The sequence below is a fragment of the Paralichthys olivaceus genome, chromosome 18, assembly GCF_024713975.1.
Source record: "Paralichthys olivaceus isolate ysfri-2021 chromosome 18, ASM2471397v2, whole genome shotgun sequence".
NCBI classification, from domain to species: Eukaryota; Metazoa; Chordata; class Actinopteri; order Pleuronectiformes; family Paralichthyidae; genus Paralichthys; species Paralichthys olivaceus.
The window spans coordinates 13,980,349-14,007,959 of NC_091110.1; the positions used below are offsets into that span (position 1 = coordinate 13,980,349).

Sequence of the window (27,611 nt, forward strand, 5' to 3'; positions counted from 1 at the left end):
TCCCGAAAATACTGTGTCATTGTTTCCAAAGTGTCTGCTTCTGCCTAACACTAAAGGAGCTACAGGGTTTTGAAGAAAAAAAACAGGGCCAGCAGCGTTTCCAAAGGTCTCTACTTTTGGGGGCTGGGAAAAATTTGTTGATCTGTCGGCCACTGAAGCTCAAAAATAAACCATATGGGAAAAAGACATTGGGGCAGATGAGCAAGTGTAATCTGAATGTCCCAGAACACCGTGTAAAACAGGTAACACAGACTATCATGAAGTCCCTGTCCTCATGTGTCAAAGAGAACATGCGTTTTATTATGGTATGGATATAATTAGGTCAGGCATATGATGAGTACTTGCCAAGCCACAATAGATGGAAATCCACCAGTAGCTAAATTTCTTCTTTTTGTTTGACATTAACATTGTGTTTTTATATAATCCCTGACAAATCAAGGTTGGTGTAATTAAAATCGACAGGCCTCTGTGGAACAAATGGAACCATGTTTTAAGCCTGAGATCTTCCAACGAGGTGCATGACAGGAAAAGCTAGAAAAGGAAGATGCCTTTTAAAGCGATTGTTATCTTTATAACTATAATTAAAGTATGTAAAATGCACATACTAATCACTCCCCATGGAAAGATGAAGAGAAAACCTCGGCAGTATTTGAGCAACTATAAATCCACACACTAGCACTCACTCACACATGCTCGCTCACAAAGACACAAATCACGCATGCACCCGCACACACACAGGTGTCATTGCATTGCTATGCTATCCTGGGGCCAAATTGACTGTGGGAAAAAAGAGAGAGCAGGCATGATTTCATAAGGCCAGACACTCAGTGAGTGATGGCTCATCATCTTCCTTATCTATCTGTATGTGTGTGTATCAGCTTTTGTGTCTGCTTAGACAGCCATGAGAATCAACTTCAAAATGAGTCAGGGATTGTTACAGACACCTCCCACAGGTCACAAGCTGCAGGTTTTTCTGGGGGATTTTCATCAAATTTAACGACTTATCATAACTGTGATTCTACAGCAACAGCAAGTTCATATCTGCCATAAGGTCAAATGTGAATATCTATAATGTAAAAATTACATCCAATAAAGGTTTGGCTGCACAGGGATTCTAAACCACCAAAATAAAAGATCTTTCACATACTACGTCAAAGATGAAACGGTGTGGCAGTGTTACACAGACAAATCTATTATTAACACAAAAAACTAAAATATTAATAGATAAAGACAAAAAACAATTGTAATAACGTTATTGAGTACAAGCATTAATGTTTTCATCAAATGAAATTCGTTGTGGGTCGTGGATAATTCAATTCATCATAATATATAATTTATGTATAATTATAATATAAATATAAGTGTGTATGTACTTTGTGTGTGTGTGTGTGTGTGTGTGTGTGTGTGTGTGTGTGTGTGTGTGAGTGTGAGTGTGTACTGTTATCAAGACTAGAAGCACTATATAACTACAGACCATTTACATGAGGTGCATTAGTGGTACAATGTTAATTGCCACATTTAGTTTTTTTGTCGTCTAATTTTTTTGGCATATCATATATCAAAGAATATTCATATTAATTCTGGTATGTTGATTTGAACCACATTACCCCAAATTAATCCAATTCACAAACGAATACTGTACAAATATCTGTACTGTACATATCATACCAACTATGACTGATATTTACCCTTGCAGAAGACTGAACCATTGTTTCCCCTGTCCACGACTTTTATGAATTGCAGTTTCCCAGTGAGGCACACAGGAATACTTTCATGTGTGATGGATGACTCATCTCCAGAGAAAACATTACACCCTGAGTAGTTAATATTTGTGGTCATGTCTTATTTGCTCACTCATTCACAAACTGGAATGACACGACAACTATTATGGCTTTTTTCCTGATCTGGTTCCCCTACAGACAGAAAGACAGACAGTTCGTCGCCCCCAAGACAAAAAAAAAAAGAACAGACGAAGGACACGGACATCATCCGTCACTCATTTCAGCCCCCACAAACTATTGACATGTGTGTACGTCAAAGAGTGGTTGTGAGAGTGACCTGTGTTAAATGTGAGCAACACTTTCTCCAAGTGTGTGTGTGTTTACTTTTAGCACTTTCTCAAACTCTATACGTGTGTGTGTGTGTGTGTGTGCGCGCACAAGTAACAGGAGACGCAGAGCCCTCGCCACACACACAGTGGGAAATATTTGAGATGGTTTCCCTCGGAATGTCTTGGCGTGCCTATGGAATGCCCCCCCCTCCCCACCACCCCTCTCATGTTGTCGCTCCCCTCCTGTCTCCGGAGAGAGAGAGAGAGGGAGGGGAGGGAGAGTGGGAAATAGGCGGGACACACAAATTCGACTCCTGTTTTGTCACCACAAAGAGCGGTACATTCACAGGAGACGTCAGATGAAGCCACAGGGCTCAAACACACTTGCAAACAATGAAAATGTGTGAGAGACACTGTGTGTTTGTGGTCATCTACAAATGCTATTTAAAAAGCAGCAGCGTATGCGACTTAAGGTCTGAGAACAAACAAGTCTATAAGAAGAACTTCCTCTTCGGTTTTTAGGCGGAATTTTTCACACACTGACGAATATGTCAATCATACTCTCATGTGGATAAATATACAAGCGTTCACACAAAGTGAAGTGAAGGGTAATTTTAAACGTGTCTCAACCTCTCACATTCCTGTTTCTTATCCCCCGGCTCTCTTTGTAGATCAAAAGGACAGACATCAAGTCTTTCTGTCACCTAACTCTCTTCCATCCCTACTCTTCCTCCAGGGCCACCTCTATTCTTCTCACTCATCTTGCTTATTTCTTGCTTTTCCTCCTCACAACTAATTCATGTTATTTCTTTAATCTCTGACTGACATGCTCATTTGAATATTCTCTCACCGCTGTTTGCTTTCTCTCTCTGTCTTTTTTTTTTTTTTTTACCTCCCTGCCATCACCTCTGTTCTCACTTCTCTCTCTCGCTCCCTCCCTCCCTACTCTTTTCCTCTCACTAACCCCCTCCATCTCTCCCACCCCTCCCTCTCATGGTGTGGCGGTTCCTGTTGCTCTTGTTTTCACTTCCCTATTAGTCTGGTGCGTGGGAACCAGCATTTCTGCTGCAGTAGTGTCTACAGCTGAGTGTGAGGCTGAATGTTTGTGGTTCTTGGACTGAGTATGTGTGTGTGTAAAGGTGCTGAGGTGACTGTGTCTGTGTGTATGATGGTGTCAGTATGTTTGTCAGTATGTGTGTGTGTGTGTGTGTGTGTGTGTGTGTTTATCTCAGAGGCAATCTGTGCTATCTCAACATGTCTATAAAAGGCCAGTACAGGACATCTGATGGAAATGTACAACCCAACGGAAGTGTGTGTGTGCGTGTGCATGGAAAGCATAGATGCAGCAGTCGGTGGTGGGGATAGGATAAGGCTGAATAAGGAAACCATGATAGACAGATCCCCAACTCCACCCTCTTGTCCCCTCATCCTTCACTTCATATTTGCGGTTAGAAATAAACATTTCTTGTTCTGTGGATAAACTATAAACAAACATGTGTTTTTTCAATGTATCGGTATTCTTAGTAAAAACAGAAGGTTTATTCACAAATTAGTATTAAATCATGTTCACATCTTGTATATGTAATTTGTGCCAGATGGGATCAACAAAGCTACATTCTACTCAGATGAACAATCACAAACTGAAGCTCAAAATACAGTCACGTAACAACAATGATAGTTTTTAGCAAGTCAAGACTTTAGGGCTGCAGTTAGACTGATTTTCAGCAAAAAATGATAATGTGGCCAGAGAACTAGGAGCAGGTGCATTCAGAAAATTAATATGGATGAAAACAAAACTGTATTTTACTTTTTTGTCAACTATTCTCCCTGCAACACTCCATTTGTCATTAAAAGTTTCTCTATGAATTATCCAGTTCATCCTTTGCTTGACTGCTTCTGCCATGTTTATGTTATTTAATACTTAAAGAGTGCACCAATAACACGGATCACAGCACTTACATCCTGGACAACTTTTCAATGTCTGTGCGTTGATGGACGGGCCAGACTTTCTCGAATTCGCAATTATGACAAGCAATTTGCAGATAAAACTGTTAAACTGATAAACACCAAACTCGAGATTTTAAATAAAATATAAAAAAGCTCATGCTGTTTTTTCCTTTTTTTCACCACGTATGCATTGTACAAATATCCAGACAATGACAAATACACATGAAGCCCTCCTACATCTCCCCTTTACTCTTGGGGTCTCCATGGTGGACACACATTCCTTTGCATCTAAAATCTCTATGTGGCCCATTGATACACAGACACAAAAATTAACCCTTTGCCTGCACCATCTTTACACAAGTTTGTGGTTAATCTCCCTCTTCATCTCCTCTTCTCTGCCTTCATGACATTCATCCATGGTGTGAGTGCATGAGGGAGAAGCCCACAGAGACAAAGGGAGAGAAACAAACCCATCCATTGCTAATCACAGAGCTCTACAGTCAGATAACAAAGGGGTTAACATTTGCCTGGGTGGGCTGTGGAGCAGCCCCCAGGGTGAGACACACACTCTCTCACTCTGTCACTCACACCTATACACACAGATCATGACCACCTTAATTTGGTATGAACTCTAATCAGACAATTTCCATGCAAAATTTTACTTTTCTAACAGTAATCAACATTCAATTGAATATTGGATTGTATAGCCTGCATCCTCAAGGCAAAGTGTTTGAGTATCATTCATTTGGGTCTTGAATTATAGAAAAGACACTTTTAGATAATATTGTAAATATTATGTTCACATTAAGAAGATTAGGTAGGGTCTTCTGATAGTGGTCATTTTCATTTTTAAAGCAGATATTAAGCCCTGGTCAAGGCTGTAAAAACAATCATATACATCACAGGAGAATGGTTTTGCTCAACTCTACTGAAAGATCCCAGGTGGAGCTGCTACTAGAATGATTTTATAGTCACATTTGGTCTTCCTTTGGTCATAATATATCAAAGCGACTTCCTCTAGAAGTGAAGGGAGGCCAATAAATAGGGAAGGTAGATGGGTGCCCATTTGGCTATTGGCCATTAAGTGTGTCTGTGCCATCATCATGTTGTCAGGTCAGGAGGTCTCATCAAGGTGGTCCAGGTTTTAAACATTTTGTGTCTAATGCAAATTCACCCAGTGGCATATCTTGACACATTTAGGGCCCCCTACTAGGAGCATACCAGAACACCCAAGTTAAGAAAATGACCTCCCAATCACCACCACTGCTACCACACACAAACATAGCTGTCAGAGAACACACAGGTTTCCCTAAACAGCCACCCAGGGAGGTAGATCTACTGGTCAGGTACAGTAAATCAAACCTTTGATAGTACCTGAATTACAGTAATTCTGGTCCCTTTATATAAATCCATTCACATGAATGTTTCTGAAGAAAGAACATGATATCAGAAGGATTTTGAGGAAACGTATCATTTCCAGGTTTAACTCTCTTGCATAGTTAAACTTATCATCTTCTATTCAAATAGTTCAACACTGAACACAGGTCCTGTCTGTGGAGGCACAAAGCTAAGCAATGTTACCCAGACATCCTCCTTTCCAGGAACATCCTCCAGCTCCTCCTGGGGGTCCTGAGGGACTCCCAGGCCAGATGGGATATGCATTTCCTCCAGTGTCTCCTTGGTCTGCCCTGGGGTCTCCTGCCAGTTGGAAATGTCCAGAATACCTCCACAGGGAAGGGACCAGGAGGTCTAATAATTACACTACCAAAGTGCCTCAGCTGGCAGCATTCAGCATGAAGGTGTAGCAGCTCTTTCTGAATGTCCGAGTCCCTCATCCCGTCAGTAAAAGAGTGCCCATTTTAGCTTTAGCGGCATTAATCTGCAATTTCTTTCACATCCACGTCACTGCCATACCAAACTGCCTGCTTATCTCTCACTCCATCTTAACCTCAGCTAAATACAACCCCAAGACCCAGTCCCACAGAGGTGCAAAACTATCTGCCCCAAGGCAACACTAGAAAAACAAGCCAGAGGCTTTATGCATGAGTTTGATTCTGGTGAATATAGAGATTAACTAATGAATATCAACTGTGTGGAGGAATGACTCCACTCAGTCAAAAGAGCCAGTGTTTGTTCACTTCAAACAAACAAGTACAATGGGGGGGGCTGTTAAAAAGCCTGTTTCTCCATTTCCCCTTATCGTTTATTCATTTCTTCCCCTTTCATTCAGGATTCAAGACAAAACACCACAGCCACCACACACTTTCTTATATAAAGTAAGGAACTTGTCCAGTTCAGCAGTGTTTCATAATCACAGAAATATTAGTTGGGTGTAGGAACAGAAGCAGTTTCCTCTTTCTCACTGTTGTGTGTATAAGCATCAGCTAAATATATGTGGTATGATATATGGAATGATTGTGTAATCCTGTGTACAGACTTCGCCCTCAGTGTTTACCTCTTTGGAGCCAGCTGTATATCATCATCTTCCTTTTTTCCTATTTTATCTGCCTGTTCGGTTTTAGGCTGCGTTCAGACTGAACAGAGTTGCAAGACATTCTAACTAATCATCCACTCTGTGCTGGGCCATCATGTTTATGCAAACACAAATTCCAGATGGTATTTCTACCATTTACATCGCACAAGTAAGAAAGAAAATTTCAGCTGTGATAACTACGAAGAAATGTACAGTTCTGTCTTTCAGTGGAGCTGTGAATTGTTTTTGCATCTGATGTGTCTACAAATTCTGCTGCTCAAACTGGACATCCTAGTATTTAGGATGCACCCAACAACACCCAACAAAGTTTAAACATTCATTTACGAAATCTATTCAGAGCCAGCCCGAAGTTTCCTACCTGGCAGCGGCTGAATATATCGCTGGGAGTTGGCTGGACGTTGAAGTGTCTGAGGACTCGGACAGCCTGGTCTCTGGCCTTCTCTGTGCATTCTAGGGACAGACAGCGACCCTCACCCACCTGGGAACGTAACTATAAATATGGAAAGCCAGAGGCAACATTTTAACAAAATAACAAAAGCTGATGCAACCACACATGCAAAATGCATCAGAAGATTGTAAACTTGAAATTGGTTTCTGCCGTCACATTAATTATTACTTACACTTTGGAACGGTTGTCCACATGTGAGTATGACACGGCCTTCAGCTTGTGCTAACTGACACACAACAGATACACATCAAAACAAATGAATACGTGTCTTTTTGTTTGACTTTATCTTCTTTCTGATTGTGTTTAATTGTATGTTCTCAGTCCAGACTAATAATTCACCCTTGCTGCTTCTCTGTGATCATCAGTGTTCTCCAACATGATCACATCGACTCCTAGACAGCGCAGGTACCTCCCAAGTCCCTGTAGCATGTTGTCACACACCACCCGCAACTGCTGGGGCAGCAGAGGAGGGGGGTATTCTGAGGGCTTCTCGCCACACAGGAGGCCTTTCTCCATGTCAGAGCGAGGGGGACTGACCCTTTGAGCCCCCTGACATTCCTAAATGGACAGAGACAAAAATGTGATACTTAACTGATCCCCACAGGGGGATTTTCTTTTCACTCGCATCACAGTGCAAGGAGGACAAAGCACAGGGTGAGCTATAAAAGTGCACCCCTGGAGCTGATAGGGGCTGCTGAAGAGTCTCAGTCAAACCCACATTGTCCCTCCCTGCAGGTCGGATCATTCGGAAGATACAAGGTTATTGCATATCTAAGAGATGTTAAATATATTAGCATAAAAAGGACTGGTTCAAATTCATGACTGCACCCTGTGAAAAGGACTAGAATTTGAAAATTTTGTTTGCATTGTGTACCTTTCATTCAAAATAGTTTCTAAACGTTTTTTCACAGATTCCCTGTTGATTTAAAATTAACTTTTGACAGGAACATGTTTGAACAGACAGATGTGCAAAAACCACACTTATTTAGAATCAAACACAAATGGCCGTGGTCCGGTCAAGAACAGGATTAGTCACAATTGCATCTGGCTTCTACATATTCGTTTCTCATGATGAAAGATTTCCTAATATCAACATTCTTTAGATAAACATCTGTCTGTCTGATAGCTATCTAGAAAAAGTAGTCGTCTACTGGGTTTTAACTTTATAGGAACCTTGTGTTTGTCTTTAATTTATCTTCACTCTGTCACTCTATCACTTCAAAGCATTTGGTGTTAATAGCAACCACATAAAAATAAATGAACTCTGTCAATGGCATAAATTGCTATGAAGAAATAGCAAATGACCCCTGACCTCTTCAAGGGTCTGTTTCTTCTGCTTGGCCAGTTTCTTCTTCTGCGTCTTGTCTCCGCTCTTCTCTGACTGGCTTGAAGAAATGCTGCGCAGGTCAGCCGGCAGCCCGAAGCGTGCTGGGTTCCTGGAGAGGACTGAGTACACATCCAGCAAACAGTAGGCATCTGCCACTAGAGGGAAAGTAAGAAATGAGAGAGAGTATAAGAGCGAAGGAGGGGGTGACTTTATTGGTTTGTGGTTCATCAGGGGGCAAACAAAATAATCTGTGATATTGTGAAGAGAACAGTGACCATCTGTGTCCCTGTCATTGTGTGTCCGTGCATGTGTAATAACTTACCTGCATATCTAATTTGGCTGATGCGCAGTGGACGTTTCTCCCAGTTGGACATCTGCTCTGTCTTGTCCAGGGGCTTTCCCAGGATCTGTTGTACCAGCAGACTGAGGCCTTTCTCTACAGAGCGTGCTCCAACCAGCACCTCTTTAGGGCCATTCTGAGTCCTCTTGACCTTACTACTCTGGATCTACATATGGAATGATAAACTTTTTGTTAAATGGCATGGACCGATCTTTGAAGTGTCTTCATTAAAACCTGTTTCCATGGATGCAATTACGAGTTTGTTACCGTACATGACTGTATTACTCAACACGTTCTACAGGCTCAAGGAGAAATATTTTTCTTCATTTTTAACAGTCCCTCCCTTCTTATGTCCTGCAACAACATCCTGTTTCAACCGGACATTCTTTGTGATTTTGCAAAATATGTCTTGCATTCCTCCTGTCCTGCAACATGCAGCCTGCTCCAGCAGATGGTGAAGAAACCTCATCAGTTACTGGACCTTGTTACCATTTCCACATTCCTATCCCCCCTCAGAGACTGTAAGTTCAGCTACATTCACCTAAGGCAAACTGCTGGGCCACAGCAGTGTATGTACCAGGGCTGTGTGTGCTAAACTTTGTCATAAATTAGAAATATCCTTTTTCAAATAAATCAGAAACATTACACCGCTACTAATTAAAGAAAAAAAATTAAAAAATCTATTGTTGCTGTAGTTGTTTGAAGTTTGAATGACAAGATAACTTTACCTTTTTGTGTACACTGAGAAGATCGAGCACCCCCTCCATCTTCAGTGGCTCATCTGAAAACTGGTGCCAGGTGGCCAACAGACACTTGAGATCCCCAGTCATTCCATAACCTAAATTGAAGTAAAAGGAGAAATGTGAGCAATATAAGCATTAAGAGAAAGGCCTTAAATAAATCTGCTTTAACCTTGATCAAGACTATTTCTTACCCAGTTTAAGGACATTTCTTTCTGAGAACAAACTCCTGATGAAACTAATGGTATCTGGGTGTTGACAGAATCCATTTGCACAAAGGTCCAATAAAAAAACCTGGTCATTGACTGCAAGCTGTATCAGGGCCACTTGCTGAGTCACGATGCAGCCAAATGTGGGCTGCCACTCCATGTCAATACCCACTATACCACCGTCCTTGGAAAGGATAAAGACAGGTTTGCAAGTCAGCGACAGAAATATATTTTTTAAAACAGATTAACCAAAAAATAATAAGAATAGTCTAATAACACAAAAACTTTTTTTTTAAATCTCTGTACCTTCAGCACAATGTTTCGACATCTCTGGAGAGCTTCTGCCGTGCCCACAAAGGAAACCTTGTCTTTGGTGAGTGGCACCTGGTAGAACCTTTGACAATGATGCTGAGATGATATCCACTCCTCAGTTTTTGCTGAATCACTCGGACATATCTGTCTGAGCAGAGGCGAGAAACTGCGTTATTGTGAGTGACAGAGACTGAAAAAATTGGAGTGGATAGATTGCTTCATTATAAAGAAGGAAAGAGATGTAAAGACTCGAATAAAAGCTGATAATATGGAATGACTCATCTGTCACACATCACATGGAATTGGATAGTGTCTCAATGAAATATGGGAAATGTGGCCACAAGACGTCGTCAAAGTAATTCGATAACATTTTAGAGCTTCAAATATTCCTCTTCATAAAAAAAGTACAGCTTGTCCATACCACAAGTTGTAATAGGATCATCTATTTTGGCCAACTTACTGTAGATCAGGTGGTAAGCACTGCTGTGTGTCCCACACCCCAAAGGGAAGTCGATTTCTGGGGACGTTGTAATTCAGAGACCACTGAGAGGCTTTCTGGAGACTGTGGTACTTTACCAACATCTCCACCAATTGTATCTGCAGCTCAAGGTCATCTGCCACTACACTCTACATACAAATGATACACACATGAACTAATGTTAAACTGATGTATATTTAAAGTGCAGATTATCCACACATCGTCGTGCCAAGACTAAGCTATAAACACAACTCACCTGTACGTGGTCACTCCAGTTCTCCTCGGTCATGCTTTTCTGAAAGAAGAATATAATGAAATATAGATGATTGAAAATGACAGAAAGGGATGTGGGCTTGATGGGAAGGTATCTACTCTGTAGCATATCTGTGTATATATTACACTCATTCATTAAAGTCTCTGCTTGTCTTTCACCTAAATTCTGTAATAACTAAGAAACGATCCCCAGTGAATCAAAGGCTGTTATTAATTCAAAGGTCTGATTAGTAGTTTGAAGACAGATCTTTCAGCGATAATTGGCAGTTATGTGTTAATTTGCATTTTCAACAGAAGGAAACAACACTGCAAACATTCTCAGCATGGTCTCAGTATGACCAAGAATTAAGTGAAGAAAGCTGATGAAACTTTAATAATTTACTCCATATAGGTGTTGCAAATGGTCTTAATCACTAAATATTAAAAATAATACAGTCAACAATGAAAATAAGTGTCATACAGACAGTGGGAAAAGTGTGAACCAAACAAAAAAGGATATTTACTTGTACTGTTGAGGCTATACTTTCTATCAAACTATCACCACTATTACATCCAGTTCGTACTAGCCTACTTATGTACCTGGTGTATGTTATGATGGTAAATGAGACTTGAAAGCGTGCTGCATCACTTACCTCCACAAACCTCTTGTACATTAGGAAACGTAAAGAGTCCAGTCTCCTCTTGTGAAGAGCATTGGGATATAGACCTGTATCAAAAACACAGATCATAATCTTTTCTTCTATACGCACTCAAACACACAGTTCATGTAAAACTGCACACATGCCTCATCACACACCTTGGTCGATGTGGAATTTCTCTGCAAGTCTTAAGATGTGTTTGGTGAGCATTTTGGGTGCGATGAGGCCCATGCTGTGTTTGGACAGGGAGAGACGAGGGAACTGCCTGTGAAAACACACAGTCACGTTTAGATTTATACATTTGCACACTGATGCCTACATGTACGACATAGGTAGATCATACATTCACGCATGTTCCATACTTGCTTAACTCTTCTACACGGAAGCTGGGGTGGCACCAGGAGTCCAGCAGTGTGACAAGTAGTTGTTCCAGATGATTGTGGCCCGTGACGAAGGACTCTGCCAGTGGCAGCTTATCCTGCAAGATTAACGGTATGCACATCTGCAGAGGAACATTTTAAATAAACTTGGTTAAAGACTTGAAACAGGATACATTCAGATACAGCGAATCTAAAGTTTGCTCATGTACTCAACACAAATGTAACTTGGACCAATGTGCTGCAAAGATTAGTTTCACCTGCTCCATATTCACTTCCTTCTGCAAATTAAGCTTTATGCAGAGAACAGCTGCCTGTAAAAAAAACAAGAGAGAGAAATTCAGTGCAACTTAAAAAAATGAACCTTTAGTGTCAGCATTAATTTGACTTCTTAGAGTTTTGCCTGAAATCTTTCTGCCATAAAAAATGGTCAATATCACGCCACCTCTTTGTAGCAGTTAAGAGCCTGAAGCTTCACAAAGTGCAGTCTGAGCACGGCTGGGTCCAGGGAGCCAAGGTGGTAGATGTTTATGAGGCTCTCAACAAAGCTGACCTGGGTGTCCGCAGGTAAACGCAGAACACGATGCTGGAGCTCCAGTGCTTGATGCTCTGAGAGTGAACTCAGGGTGACCTGGTGGCAAAACAAAACAAATAAACAGTGCATGTTGTATACAAAAAAGCATGTTCTTAATTCAAATTCTATATATTTGGTTGTTTTTGTGTTTTCTTTTTATGAATAGTTATTTGTGATAAGGTTTATGGTTAAACAGTAAAATATCAAACTCCAACTACATTTGTCATAATGGTTTGAAAAAAGAAATCTTGGGAATAATATATGTTTATATATCGGCTGATATATCGATATTTTTACTCTCTAATATTGGAACTGGTATCTGCCTAAATAAGGGCTAAATTCATAGATATATAGATAACCTATATCATACATGTGTACAGTGTATGCAGGTGAAATAAATATTTTTCTGTCTGTACATAATGCACATCTACATATGTACTAAACATCGCAGTGGAAGTGCTGAAGTGTCCTGAAGAGATCTGAAACTGATTGGACTAGACTCTCTAGTCTTGCAGTTACTTTGATGAATTTCATCTACCTGAGGATGATCCTTCATCCACCTCTGGAATTCCATGAGGATGTGGTGGCCGAGGGTGTTGCTCCGACCCCTCTGTCTGTCCGGACAGCCCTCTACAATTGTTAGCAAGGCCTCCAGAGGCTCAGACAGCTTGGAAAATCCCTGGATGGCCACCAAATGGAGCTATGAGGGGATAGAGAGGGAGGGAGTGAGTACCAACTAAGGATCATGTTGGAAGGACTTTCCAAAGAATGTGTATTATATTTATTTGTTTTGTTTTTTTTGTTGAGGAATTTACAACAATCATGTTAGAGTGTAATATGAAAGGAGGAACCAGGTTGGACGATTTTATGTGTTTCTCTATTTTCTAATAAATCATCATCTGCGACTGAGTCACAGTTTTCCCTGGAATGGGAACTTTTAGACACAATAGTATGAAGAAAACAAACTAACTTCCCTCTCTGGGCTCAGCAGACACAGGCTTGAGACACATTTTGAGTCTCAACTTAAGAATGCAAACTCTGGCATAACACATTTCCTACATGAGAAAATAATATCTGTGTGAGAATGCTTCGCGCCATGTCTTAATTTGCAAAACAGATGTCATCCACTCAATATCCTCCTCACACACATCTCAAGTTCATTCAGTGCAACGCAAATTCCTTCCTTCCTACTGACAGACACTCTGGTTTCCTCATTAACACACACAGACACACATGCATGCGTTCTCACACTGGTGAACTTTATTTAAACATGGTCTCTCTCTCTCTCTCTCTCTCTCTCTCTCTCTCTCTCTCTCTCTCTCTCACTCTCTCACACACTCACTCACTCACTCTCTCTCTCTCTCTCTCTCTCTCTCTCTCCTGTGCAAGTGTTCCTTGTTGAGACACAAAGACTATGTCTCTCTACCTTTGTAAACACACTAAGGCAAAATTGCATATGTGACACACGCTGTGAAAGGGACTCTGACCGTCTGCAGATCTTTCCGGTTCCATAGTTCGAAGAGTTGGTCTCTCAGCACGGCAGGGTCAAGACCTGTGGGATCACATACACACACCCACACACACGCGCACACAGATGAGGTGGAGTTTCACTTTGACCTTTGAGCTCTGTCAACCTGACAAGGAATCAAACCTCTTGGCCTCTGTAGTACTTTCATATTTTAATCTTAGAGGCTCATTTTGTGGATTTCAAAGTGAAATGTACTGAATGCAAGATTAAAACCTCCAGAGCTAAACCTTGACATTATGATTAATTGAAAAAAATCTTGTACAAAGTCCTTTGGGTGATTATTACAACCAACTTAATATTTCTACCATTTACAGGTCTCCTTTATCCCAATAACGGCACAATTAACATTGTTTATCAACTCCTCCACACTCCTTCCTGAGTATTATAGTGTTACCTTGCACTGTTTCATACAATAATAATTCTGAAATCTACTATGTTGATTTGCCCTGGCTCCTAAAAACTGGTCATGTTAATAAAATGTCGAACCTTTTGCCAAACTGTCTTGAAATACCTTGTTTTGTGTCCAACCTAAATCTTAGCTTATAGGTAATGCAATATACTGGAAATGTTGTTTGTTAAAACAGGCATAGCAGAGTAGCCATAACGTCAAATATTATTTCTTTAACAGGCACAACAGAGCAGCCGTAACATCGGATTAACAGCTGAGGCTGGTTGGATAGAAGACGAGCGCGGCATTGGCTCTGCATTCCAGCTGAATCTGCAGCCAAAATACTCAAGAGAAGACTCTTTCAGAATTTGTTTTGGAAGGCCACAGTGGGCAAAAGAGGAGATGTGTACATGCATGTTTCACGTTTTGTGTCTATCTGCCTGTGCGTGTGTTCCACTGAGTCTTCCCAAAAGCTTCAGCTTCTTTCTTTGTCACTCTTGCTGTGTGGGCTACAAGGTACCTGCCCCCCTCCCTCCCTCCCTCCCTCCCTCCCTCCTTCCCAGGGCTGGTTTTCCTGTTCTACTCTCCCTCCCCACAGCAGCCTCTCTCGATTCTGTCTCGGATTTCCCCAGGAAAGGGCTATGTGGTGGTCATGGTGTAAAAAATACAGCCTTCCTGATGCACAGCCTGGGAACGCAGACCAAAAAGCCTTTCCCTCTCTCACTCCACCGTGGCCTCTTTCTTGACTGCATCTGTCCTGGTATGACACTTTCCATGTCTTCCATGTAATGTCTCTTAAACTTGAACCCAGAGAACCTTGTTTTGTATTTATCTCCCAGACACCCTCTCTTTCAGCTTTATTCAAACAAGACAGTGTACATCTCTTTGATTTCTGAACATTCCTTTCCAAACTCACCTGAATCCCAATTTAAAATCATACTTCTCTTACTCTTGTAAGATTATCTAAAATTTTTGTCTCACTTAGATGTTAGTTGTTTTTCACTTGGTGCCGAGTTTCTCTTCCTTCCTTCTCATTTTAACATCACAGCAAAGAAAAAATCTCCCCCTTTATAAAACAAACACTGAATCATTTCCTCTGTGATTATTTTCAGTGTTTTTATTATATTCCAGTTGTGCCAATGCCAGACTTTTGCATTGCTTCACATTGGTGTCAGTCATTTTCAAAGTATAAAGCCATTCATGAATGTCCTTTTTCCAGGAAATCTGTGGTTTTACTTGATATGAGAATCTATGGTGAGTTAATTAGACGTTGCATGAGAAGACAGCTTTTATTTTTGCAAGAAATGCTCAATTGTTGCTGGCTTTTCATAATAACCTACATTCAGTATCTCACCATGATGTCACAGCTTTGACAGCAACAATACAGCGTGCCATAGAAAACGGTCAACAACAGCGAGGACCGGATTTGTAGCAAATACACTGATGTGCAAAAACACTGAAAGGGCCTTTAATTTCAAACATCTGAATGACAAAGTTGCCTTTGCTGTTTCTCTGCTGTTATAAATCCCACTCCAGCCCATTCATCCTGCTAACGAACATGCGTACGTGCACAGGGACTCACACAAACACAAACAGCACAACCCACTTCACTCCAGCCTTGCCGTTTGTGAGAGGAGAGGACAGTGAAGTAGCAAAGAGGAGAGTAGAGGAATGTGCAGCAAGTAGTTTCTTTATAATCTTGAATGGTGGGTGAATGACAGAGCTGGAGGCTCCCCATTCATTACAACATAATAACCCCATCACCACATACAAATACATGGACACACATACAGTACATGCACTCACTCAACTCTGGGAATGCAAATGTTTTTCTTTACTCTTTGATGCAAGAGAATTTGAAATATGAGGAAAAAAATACTATGTTTTCGTTAAGTGGATTTTAAAGTAATCGGACACTATCCTCGTCTCCCACTCTTTACAAAATAATAAAAGTCACACTTAAATTTCAGTAAAATTAGACAGAGATTAAATCCACAGGCAGGTCTAACAGCCTGTTGCCAGGCAGCTGCCAAAATAAAGGAAACACAAAGATCAAGTGTCTAAATGTGGCATTTAGTGTCACTGCAGCCACCAGTGTGACTTGGCAGAGGTTGCGCTCAACTGCACTGGAAGGATGCCACAACATTCCCCTACAAGTGCTTCTTTTCTTATTTTCTGTTGTAGGTGCTGGAAAAAAGGTGCTACTACTGAATCTTGAAAATGAGGAACATGCCAGCACTTACAGAATTTGATTCAGCTTTTGTATGTTAATTACCTCTCCAGAAGTGACCCACTACAGCTTGTTTTCCATGCCAGTGAGGACTGACACATACTTATAGCCTCTACAGGGAAATAACAACTATGATGATGTCGATATCATTGTCAACTCTGAGCCCCTTGAGCCAAAAATAATGTGTAAACAAAGCTACAAAGCAGAAATGAATCAAAGTTATTAACTATAAAGTGGAAACACAATTAGTTTCATACTAAATTCAATATCTTCTTTTTAAATTAAACATAAACTTGATTTAACACTGTCAGGTACCAGTTTCAGCAAAGCAATCAGCAAATTAGCCTGATTGTTTCTTTGAACAATATACAAATATATTGTATACGAATTCAAATGCTTACTAAACACTCAGTATAAAAGCTATGTGACCTGACCTTAGTGACCTTAAAGTTAGAAGAGAGTTTGCATTTCATTCCAGGGATTGTTCTTGCAACATATAAGACACTGTACCCATCATGCAATTAGAATTAACCCTCATATATTCTGCATTATAACTAGAGAGAAGTGTGTGTAGAAAAACTGTGACACAAACCTGCTGCCTGTGGAGCCTGACGGTTCATTTCTGCTGTCACTATGTAGAAGAGGGAACACAGAACACAACAGGGTAAATAGGAGGTCTCCACCACATTTGCTCAAATATATATAACTTAAAAGTGTAGATGCTTTCATTTACAAAATGGGTAGAGCTGTATCTAGAAAGAAAGTATGATTTGATTGTTTGAATTTAAAAGCATGTAATTATGTGCCATAATATAGTAAAACCTTTAGACTGAACTAATAGGTCATGATATCCCACCCTACACTGTGTTGTACCTGGTGTATTTGTTCTGAGCTGTGTTGGGAGAAAATTCTTTAAACTGATGTCACGGTACCAAAAACAGCAAAGAAATGACAATCATATAAAAAGAAAATGAGGAAGTGTCACGTACATATTAAAACCACAACATGGAAGCCGATCCAACAACATGAACCAGTTTTGCAGACAAAGTGATCATCATCACAGACTCTATGTCTCTGATTGACACACACACACACACACACACACACACACACACACACACACACAGAGGAAAAACTTGTGGGAACAGCGGCCTGAGAAAGGGCAGGATGCCAGCTGGCTATGAGACTAAATTTCAGGCTGAGGATGTTTTGTTATTCGGCCTGAAGTCTGGTTGTTTCTCCCTGTCTGAATGTCTGCAGGCTCTAGAGGCGGGATTTGGCATCCTTCACTGCCCTGGCACCGGGATGGATGAAATGGAGGAAGAGGAAGAGCACCTGCAGTCAAAGGCTGCGTTCGTAATGTGAAAATAATCTCCTTTCCTAACCACTATTCCTTGACCCCGATGGAATACCTCACGGGGTCAAGGAGAGATGTGAAGGAGAAGAGGTAAGGAGTAAGGAGTTAGGAGTTAGGAATGGAGAACCACTGTGCGAAGAAAATCTGACTTCACTCACTCTCAACATTTTTTTTTCTTCATAGAAATATATTTATAGCAGAAGATGGTTGGATCGTGTCATGAGAAAAAACAGCTGTTCTGTTTTTAATATTTTTTACTTGACTTCATAAAGGATGGTCCGATGTTTCCTCTGCTAAAGGAGATAAGTTAGGAAGCACTGATGCTCCTTTCCTCATCATTTAGAGAATTTGAACAACTTTTATTGAAGCAGCCGCATAAATACTTCCGGGTCTTCACACTCAGCCAGGAAGCTTCCTAAAGCAAAATGGACTTTTGTTATCTTCTACCCCCACCTAGAGGTTAGGAAAGGGAACGTCCTACTTCCTCAACGTTAGACTCCCATGCTAACAAACATCAGCTTGTCTGATCCATCCACTGAGGTAAGGCTCGTGATACTAGCATGTCGATCTCGAACCTCCCGTAGTGTTTGTGCTACAGCAGCTAGCTAAACCCCACAATAGCGATGATACGTTCCTCATTAAACGAGTAAATATTAGATATCGCGACTCACTTTAAGCTAGCTCACACTCATCGATGCTAGCTTTCCCTGTTGTTCTCCACTGCACCGTCGACTTTATTTGTGTTTTTAACGTGTCGACAAGCGTCGGGTTTTTAAAGTCACTGCTGTGATGGTGTATTATCGATAGGAAAGTTCTCACCGTGTGACACTTCCTCGCAGTGAGCTCCTGTCAGGTAAACTGGTGCCAGACTTTCTCCAGGTTAGCTATTGAGGCTGAATGGACTTTGGTGGTACGCTAGTGTGCCCTCGGTCAAACCTGCCAGGCAGATTTAAACCTCACACTGTACACAAATCTCGATAAATTACAGGATACAACAACAACTGAGACATTTCTCGGCTTTAACACAAATCACTGCAGATTGATCTCTTGAGCCAGAAACCGTATATACTGTAAATAAAACGGCCTGTAAGTCTCAATGTAGAGCTAAAAATACCAAACATAATTCTTCATCTACTACTTATTTTCATGCATTCGTACAAAATTACCTACCGCCCCCTACTGGACTTGTTTACATAGTACTTGTAGTGACTTCTTTCTCTCATGAGCGGCGCATTGAAATATTTGATTTCACTAATATTATATATATATATATATATATATATATATATATATATATGAGCAGATTTATCCTTTATATACTTTTAAATGCATTGATCATGTTCTTAGTATAGTCTGTCACCACTATCGCCTATGTTTATCTTTATTTGATTTTATATTTTTATATCTCCAGTTTTAAATAACTAATGGAATATATAAGTCCACCACAAGCTTAACTATGCATATATTTTTACATTTATTCAAAAACATGCTTTACTTAGGTTGTACTTGTTTATTAGGATAAATATTTAGATAACAGTCAGGCTTTCGATTCAAATCAGAGCCAGAGAGGCCTATGAGAAAATATATCTTACTTACATATAAAATGAAATACAAGTGTATGTAAAGCCTTTGGAATAAAAGTTTAAATCTTTACAGCAAGCAACAACAAACCCTTCTGGAATCTGGCCACAACGATATTAGAGTTGTTTCGTTTAAGCATTTACAAACACTGTTTATTTAATGGTGGTCCTTCTAAATGTATTCATCAACAGTGATTATTTTAACTCTACCGTTAATGTTTTTGGGGATAGTTTTACGCCCGATGCTGGCCACGAGGAAACCATGTACGTGTAACAATGATAATCATAATAACAATCATACATTCGTGAGAAAAACTTTGTCACGTGGTTAAACTTGTTTACCACGTGCTCTGTGTGTCACTTATTAAAGAATAAACTAGCGGTCCCAGCAGGAGTCAGTGTGGTTCTGGTTGTTGTTGTTTGAGGAGCTGGTGCTTCTCCTTCTCCTCCTCCTCCTCCAGCCGGACCCGCTGACCTCTCGTCTAAAACGTGGCTGACCGCCCGGCGCAGAGAGCCGCTCTGCCTCTGATCCCCTCCAAGCCTCAGCTAGCGTATGCTAGCTAGCGGGTCCCACGGCGGAGCTAACGGCTAGCTGCTAAGCAGGGATGGAGTGGCGGGGCACCGGAGCCAAGGTTTACCCCGTGGAAGAGTCCGGCGGTGACCCAGCTTCAGCAGCCGGGGTCCACGGGGGTGGTGATCCTCAGCGGCAGGTAACTGAGTTTGTGTTGTTAGTGAGAGATGTGTCTGAAGTCAGCGGTGAGTTAACGGTTTTAAAAACATGCTAGCTAGCTAACCCTGTAGATGTTTGCAGTGAGTTTTAGCTGAAGTTCACAGCTTGATAGTTAGCAACGTGTGGGCAACTGATGGGTTTGCAATGGCGTCTTGTGTTTATTCTGCTGCCCAGTTTCTATCGCTTTAAAGTGGGTTTGTTTAATCTGTTAGTTTGTTGTGTGTGTGGTCGGTAAACGTCAGTGTTCATCCTAGTGTCAATGCTAACCTGCTAAAAACACAGATCCCTTTATAACCTGTTTAACCATGTTGCCTTGAGGTGAACGGATCACTGGCAATGTCTCCATCTTGTCAGGACGCTGCTAAAATCAGCTCTGGACAGAGCTCGTCCCTGTGTGGGATGGTTGGTGAGATCAGAGGACAGAAGTGGACGTGAGGCAGCAGCTCACTGTCCCACAGGTCCTGCATTAGGTCTCTGACACTGATGACAGCTGTGTGTGGTTGCTGTTGGGGACTAGATAAGGTATTTGGTTGTTTGTGTAGCCATGAAGCTTTGGACAAGTTTTATTTTATTTATAGCCCTCTCGCCCCACCCTGCTCCTAAATAGAACGTGGTTGTGGTGATGAGGGTTTAAAAGCCAATGGGCCTGCGCTTTATGTGCTTCGGCCACAGTTTGTTGCTACCAGCCGTTCACTCTGAGGATAGGAGATATATCTGTGGAAAAACTGGTTGATGGGAAACCAATGAGGTATAATCCATCTCTCTGAAGGAAGCTATCTTGGATCCTTTTGCATATTTCTTTAACACAGTGTAGACTGACTGCATTTGAAATAAGAATCCTGCACAACCACAGGAATATGTGCCTGCATCAGCAAATAAGTCTGAAGTCTGAAACACTTTTCTCAAATCTGCTCGTGCAATACATGGAGTAACTCAATCAGACCGTCAGCTACAGTCTAATGTTGAATTAGCCTCTGAGGCAACAATTAATATTTCCTTTCAGCGTCCCCTGTTTAAAGTCTGACATGTTTCTTTCATAACACAAGTCAGATTTTTCTCCGCACGAAACATAAACAACGATACCTTTTCTAGCTGTTTTAGGTCTAGGCAGGATTTTAAAAATCTCAATTAACAGTTAGCTACTGAGGAATATGTTTTAACGAATTTTATTGAGTCACTGACAGTTTGTTCCTTTTCTTTTTTTAAAAATTTTTTTTATTCCATTTACCTCACTCCAGACATTATCATCGCAGCTTTGTGACTGTCCTATGGCGTCACTGTGTCAGAGCCAGCAGCGCTGTGTTAAGGCCTCAATTGTCTCCAGCTGGAGATTGGCTGAAGCACAGGACCAGCTATGTTCTCTAGGGGTCCACAGCTCTGAGTCCCTGGAGCAGGAACGCGCTCGAACACTGGCCTGTCCCACAGAGCTCACACACACTGAGGAGGAGTGGCGCCGCAAGGAGAGCATGCTGGGAGGTCAAGAACCAAACCGCAGTCCTGTGGTCGGAGCTGTCGGAAGTTGGGATGTCTTTGATAAGGTAGCATTCATTATTAGAAGATTTAAAGAAGAGAGATCCATTTTGCTGTTGTGATTTAACATTTTCACTTATTTTCCTGTGGGTTAGCTTCTGTCTGCTCACCATGTAGTAACGTTGTAATCTGAGTTATGTCTTCTCTCTCTCACAGAGTATAATTAATGCCCAAATTCAGCCTGTTGAAATGGACCAGGACAAGTGCAATACGTTTCTCCAAAAGTATGAGAATGAGCTCAGGCATTTTGGTAAGTCCCACACTAAGTCAGATGTAGTAGGAATTGTTTTGCCTGCAGATTAACGGTTGAAAAAGACTGTGACTACATTGTTTTCAGTTTAATAATATACCGTCTTTCCTATCCTAAGGACCTTTTTACATCTTCATAAAACAAACTAACATTTTCAGGTATGTTGAGGAGATGGGACGACAGTCAGCGATTCCTTGCAGACATGCCTCAGCTCATCTGCGAGGAAACAGCCAACTACTTAATTCTGTGGTGCATGAGACTACAGCAAGAAGGGGTAACGTACAGATGAGATAAGACTCATACTATTTTGTCTTTTTAATCATCAACCACTTTTTAACAACACCATCACAAGACCGAAGCAATTTGGTACATTTGTCAACATAACTCCATAGAATTGAATAGCATCAGTGTGTAAATGCTTCAGAATGACCACACAGTTGAATCAACATCTTTAGACTGAACGATTTGAGTGCTTTTAATGGGTGACCTGTTGAGAAACAGTTGTTTTTTAACGCTCCTGCAGAAAGAAGCACTGATGGAGCAGGTGGCGCACCAAGCTGTCGTCATGCAGTTCATCCTGGAGATGGCCCAGAACTCTCAGCAGGATCCCAGAGGCTGCTTCAGGCAGTTCTTCCACAAAACCAAAGTAAGCTGCAAGATAAGATGCTACCTACCTCTACTTGTGTACCTACTTTAGGCTTTCATACTGTTGGATATGAAAATCAGCTTCAGCGGTCCATTTAGAAGACCACAAAGGAAAATAGCTAAATGATTTTTTTAACATTTGAATTTAGTTGTTTTTGGAATAGAAACTGGAAGACAAGATATATGTTGTTTTATTGTTGTCTTTAATACTTTACAGGAAGGACAAGATGTTTACTTAGAAGTCTTCCATACAGAGCTCGAGGCCTTCAAACACAGAGTTAAAGAATATGCAGTGAAGTGTAGAGGTGATACCCCCAACAACACTGAAATCCAGAGCAGTGACACAAACTGCAGACCTGACCCCAAAGACTCCTTGGACACTTTAACTCCAGTAAGTTTTTCTCACTTTCCCCATTGCTATTGAAACACAGGTAACAGCGATTACTGTATTCTTCTTGGATCTCCTTTTCTCAATACAAACAATAGAACATGTCATCGAGAACATCAGTCTCTCCTAACCCTTAAACTAGGGTGAGAGATTTTTATTTGAGGGCAAGGATTTCAATATTTAGATGAAGTCTAGTGTGAAAGTTTCCAAATGGCATACTCCACAGGCTTTTCTAATCTCTGGTTTGTAAGCAGGAGAGAATGAGACCCTCCCCCTTCTGTTGGCCTCACAATTTGAAAAGTTGCCAAACATCTACTCACCAGAGAAAAGAGGAGAAAAAGCTCCTCCTCTTCTCCCACAGAGGAATGTGATCGAGCCTAAAGCTGGTTCTGGTCCTGCTTTTGCAGTTTTGCTTTTTTTCCTCTTGTAGCGTCTCTCTTCACCTCAGCTTTTAAAAGAAAAACACGAGGTTTTACCCTCACAGATTTGCTGTAGCTAGTGATAAAATCAAAGCACAGAGCAATGTTTTAAATCAGAACTTCAGTGTCAGCTCAGATTTGAAATGTTTAAGAGTCAGAGTGCTGTTACATAACTATTATAATCCTCTTTAACTGGGCAGCAGTATGTTAACCTCCCAGAGTCTGTCGCCCTAGCTCTGTTTATTTTGACCTATTTTCGATTTTGATATTTACTCTCATTTGTTTACTGTCATTTGACCCCTCTTCCTTTTGTCTCCCTCCACCAGGTGGCAGAGTATCATATGAAGCGTTGTTTAGAGGCAGGACTGTGGACAAGCACAGGAAGGTGGACAAAGGACGACGCCACAGAAACAGAGGACATACGCATGATGGAGACCTCCTAGTGATTGGCTCCAGCTTTTCTTCCATCTCCATCGTCTCCCTGTCCAGGAACAAGAGTTTGAAGCCCTCCTTCGACAGCAGATACTCGTAAACAGCAACGCAGAGCAGGAGTTGACAGAGACATGATCAGTATTTAATTTTTCAGTGCAGAAAATAATGTTTTACTGATGACAGGTTTTCTGTTAGCACGTTAGCAGCGTCTGGCTATTCGCTCCTGCAGTGTCTTTTGCCAGCTAAATGAATGAGTTGTGCCATAACACTGGTTTTGTGACCCTCTCATTATCTAGATGGTTATTGGCATCTGTGTATGTGTCATCCGTGAGTGAGTAATAGAAATTAGTTTGTGATCAAGTCACACCGTTGGTCCACCGGCTGAGTTTAGGAAGTCTCCTCATTGGCCGCCTCTGAGAATTGTTTCTATTATGTAACACACTTAGCACTTTCTTGGTCAAACCATAGTTACTTGCCCCAGAAGAGAGCTGCCAGTATCGACCTGTGAGTTGACCTGCATCTGCTCTGTTCAGTGAGTTCCAGAGAGGAGCAGCTGTTTTATACCCAGGCGGAGGGTGTGTGGTATGCGAGAGATTAAATCTGCTTTTAAGAATGCACTGCAACCCTGTTCATTACCCAGAGGATCCTCATGTGTCTGAATCAGTCGAACCGGACGTTAAACCAATTTTACTCGACAAAGTCTGCATAAAATCTCTCAGCAAAATGTCACAGATGCTTAAAATGAAACATGGAAAGTTTGAGAGACTCTTGACTGCCAGATGAATGCATTTACTATCAGTTACAATGCAAACCAAAAATTGCATAGTGTTTCAAACTACACTTTGAAGAGAAATAAAAAAAAAATGAAAAAAGTAAACTGATCAAACAATACACTATCTGGTTAAGACTCGGCCTCACATCTTAAGGATTTGTGTTACATAAGACTTCTTTTTTTTTTTTTTTTTTAAAGTGGCTCACTACATTTGCTGACTTCATGCTAATCTGCAGTCTGAATGTATTTAATGTCTGAATAATAATTATGAATTAATAATTAATATCTGACATAAACAGGCAGTAAAGATGCTCCGGTTGTGGTTACCTGGATGTTTCCATCAAGCCCTCTTCAACCTAAGACACCAGAGAGAAGGAACAGTTAGTTATAGATCAGATTGAAGGCTCTTCTGGAGTGGGTCACATTCACCAAATGCCTGCGGCTCGTTCAGGCTTACAACTGATCTGCATGTTAAAGAGTTGAACACAATCTGAAAGGTCTCTCAGGCTCACAGTTGGGCCAGGATTCAAAATGCAGCATGTGTGGGTGGCACAGGTCACTTGGTTAGAACAGGAGTTGTAATGTTTGGTGTAAATGTTTTAGAGGAGCTACATGTAAGTGTTTGTTGCTTCATAGCTAGTGTGAGCATTAACAGCTGTTCACCTGCCAGTTTAGCAGAAACGCTGCAAATTCAAACCTTCAGACTTATTGAAAAGGTGGAAAGCAACACCAATGTTATGACTACTTTGCTCCCACTGAAGTTAGCATGCTAACCAGCTAGCTCTGGCCCAGCTGGCCTATCTTCACAACTTTCCAACAGTGACCCACTGTAGTGTCCAGCCTGTCCTGAAGAAGTAGTGCTAAAGCATTTTACAAGCGCCCCTCACGACTTCAGCACTTACAGCTTCCTGCAAGAAACTATGTTCAACGGCAGAGTACACTTACATATTGCACCTTTAACTTTCACTTGGCTTTTGTCAAACGTTATTTTGTTGCAGTTCCTTCTTTTTTGCCGGAAAAGTTGCAAAGACCAACCAGACTTGTTGCTCAAAGTGAAGCAAGAGCACCAACGTTGTATAAAATCCATGGTTTTATCTTACAACACAGCTTTTACAAGTTTTAAAGGGAGTTTGTTTTTTTTTTAAACAGCGTTGCCTTACATGGTTTGCTTTGAACTCTTTGCTAATTAGCAGTATTGGTTTTATTCTGAGTTTTAATGTTTAAGGTTCTTCCTAGTGTTGTCTGGAGAGGCTTAAGAAGCTATTAAAGTGAATCAGTAATCCAACTTGAAGCTCATTCACATGTGCCACTAACTAACTTCAACTATCTGTGGCATACAGATTTTATTTAGGAAACATTTAAACTGTATATTTTTCACTCTATATACACTATTGTATTCCCACCGTGAACCATAGCATCACTTGCAAATCATTTGAGTTTCCATTTAACATACAACAACAGAGTTCAACAATATACTGTATTTTAAAAGGGATCAGTGTTGTGCACTTCTGGCTCTTATTGTTATGTCTCCATTTATTTTAGCTGCTGGTTATAAGGCAACGACAAACACTAAAAACAACATTTCACACTGTTTGTTATTCGTGTGAAAGATTATGTTTGACACAATATGATAACCCAGCATTTTTTACATGACGAAGCGTTCAGAGTTTGACGTACAATAATACATAAAGTGACAACCCAGTTTTAGTTATAAGTAATGATAAATATTTCACATCCAGGTATTATCTGTGCAAGAGGCAGTGGAAGCTGTAAAGAGAGCACTACATTTGTCACATAATTCATCAGTTGAATTGTTCTCCTGTGGAGTTTTTCCATCCGGTGCATCTTATTTTCACATTTCTGCTGTGACACAGATGATATAATTTCAACCTTGAGTACAGTAGATAAAGTGCAAATCTTGCCAAATTCTCTATGTTTTATTTTCCTAGGTCTGTGTAGGCTTTGTGTATTTATTTTTCTGTGGTTCTGTTATGTTCTAGATTGAAACTAACTTATATTTCTGTACAAGCTTGCTCTCTTTGACCCAGCATCTGAAACAGAGTCACAACCACAGTTGTAGCGAGTGCTCTGTGCAGACTGTTGTCAGTGTGTGTGGTTTGAGTTGGAGTGTGAAGGGGAGGAATAAAAGGGCTGTGTTCTCCACCGAGAGACTTCTACTGTATATTTGTGTGCAGAAGGAAGCTCTCTGCATTTGAATGTCCTGCACTTTAAATTTAGCAGATTTTAGTTTTGTATTTTATTTTTGTTGTGCTCCCAGTCATCAAGAATTGAATCAGAAACTCAGAACATCTTTATTTTCTTTTTCAGCTTGTGGGTTGAATTGTGGTGTTTTTGTTTTAACTTGTGTTATTTGACCATCTTCTTTTTGTTCAGGGGAGCTTTTGCCACATTCATTAGGCTTCCAAGGAACTTCTACAATCCTGCTTTTTATTTTGAAAGACGAAATCATACAGTAAGATTTTTACAAGACTGCAACATTAGAAATAACTTCCGATGCATTAATGTACAATTCATCACAAGCTTCTGTGTGATGCATCGTTGATTCTGCAGTGAAACGTGAAAAGCACCATAAATACTGTTAATGCAAACAGGTAATGTGCGCAGTGATGTTAAAACTATGTGCCGTAGTGGACTTCAATGTTTTTTTCTTTTTATATGGTCCACATTGACTTGTCAACTATGCAAAACAACTGTTGGGCTTAAACTGCTGTACTTAACCTGTGGCCAGTGTCTCTGGAGTCTTTCTACTATATATCCTGTGTTTTTGACGCTATCAGCACAAAGTGTAAAATTGGTATCTGTATCTCTGTCAGTCAGCGCTAAGCTTTTAGGAAAAATCTTGGTGTAACATTTCTTCACTGACAGCAAGCGGCAGTAAGATTTGGCTTCTTGTTCCACTGTAAGACACTCAAATATAAAACCACCAGTGCTTAATATTTAAACATTTAAATTGTATTTGAAAAGCTTTCATGAACCGATTGTCAAGTTGTATCGTGGGTAATGTAGGCTCCAGGTTTTGCTAAGAAAGAAAACTGTGGAATAAATAAATAAATATATGGATCTGTTGCATTGATTTTGATACTTCTGACGCTCATAATCAGTCAAATTGAAACAGTCTGGTTTTAAATATCACT

General features: G+C 40.7%; 2 protein-coding genes across 2 annotated transcripts in view; one reads left to right on the plus strand and one right to left on the minus strand.

Moving 5' to 3' along the window:
- Window positions 1-18,837, minus strand: part of exd3 (exonuclease 3'-5' domain containing 3) — a 35,334-nt gene extending 16,497 nt beyond the window's left edge. Inside the window, exons 1-19 of the mRNA XM_069514059.1 lie at window positions 18,530-18,837; window positions 16,946-16,984; window positions 13,695-13,759; window positions 12,746-12,907; window positions 12,079-12,264; window positions 11,894-11,947; window positions 11,619-11,758; window positions 11,415-11,521; window positions 11,251-11,324; window positions 10,602-10,640; window positions 10,328-10,494; window positions 9,862-10,015; window positions 9,541-9,739; window positions 9,335-9,444; window positions 8,589-8,772; window positions 8,252-8,421; window positions 7,279-7,497; window positions 7,112-7,165; window positions 6,850-6,981 (exon numbers count right to left, since the gene is read on the minus strand). Of these exons, the coding sequence (XP_069370160.1) occupies window positions 6,850-6,981; window positions 7,112-7,165; window positions 7,279-7,497; window positions 8,252-8,421; window positions 8,589-8,772; window positions 9,335-9,444; window positions 9,541-9,739; window positions 9,862-10,015; window positions 10,328-10,494; window positions 10,602-10,640; window positions 11,251-11,324; window positions 11,415-11,521; window positions 11,619-11,758; window positions 11,894-11,947; window positions 12,079-12,264; window positions 12,746-12,907; window positions 13,695-13,759; window positions 16,946-16,973 (2,244 nt within the window). The 5' untranslated portion in view covers window positions 16,974-16,984; window positions 18,530-18,837. The remainder of the gene's footprint in view (window positions 1-6,849; window positions 6,982-7,111; window positions 7,166-7,278; window positions 7,498-8,251; window positions 8,422-8,588; window positions 8,773-9,334; window positions 9,445-9,540; window positions 9,740-9,861; window positions 10,016-10,327; window positions 10,495-10,601; window positions 10,641-11,250; window positions 11,325-11,414; window positions 11,522-11,618; window positions 11,759-11,893; window positions 11,948-12,078; window positions 12,265-12,745; window positions 12,908-13,694; window positions 13,760-16,945; window positions 16,985-18,529) is intronic.
- Window positions 18,115-27,537, plus strand: cdc37l1 (cell division cycle 37-like 1). The gene is made up of 8 exons (XM_020082148.2): window positions 18,115-18,250; window positions 19,752-20,000; window positions 21,259-21,558; window positions 21,707-21,800; window positions 21,959-22,074; window positions 22,324-22,446; window positions 22,663-22,836; window positions 23,579-27,537. Exons 2-8 carry the CDS (start codon window positions 19,896-19,898, stop codon window positions 23,693-23,695), a joined length of 1,029 nt encoding a protein of 342 aa, XP_019937707.2. The 5' UTR covers window positions 18,115-18,250; window positions 19,752-19,895; the 3' UTR covers window positions 23,696-27,537.
- The last annotated feature ends 74 nt before the right edge of the window (window positions 27,538-27,611 follow it).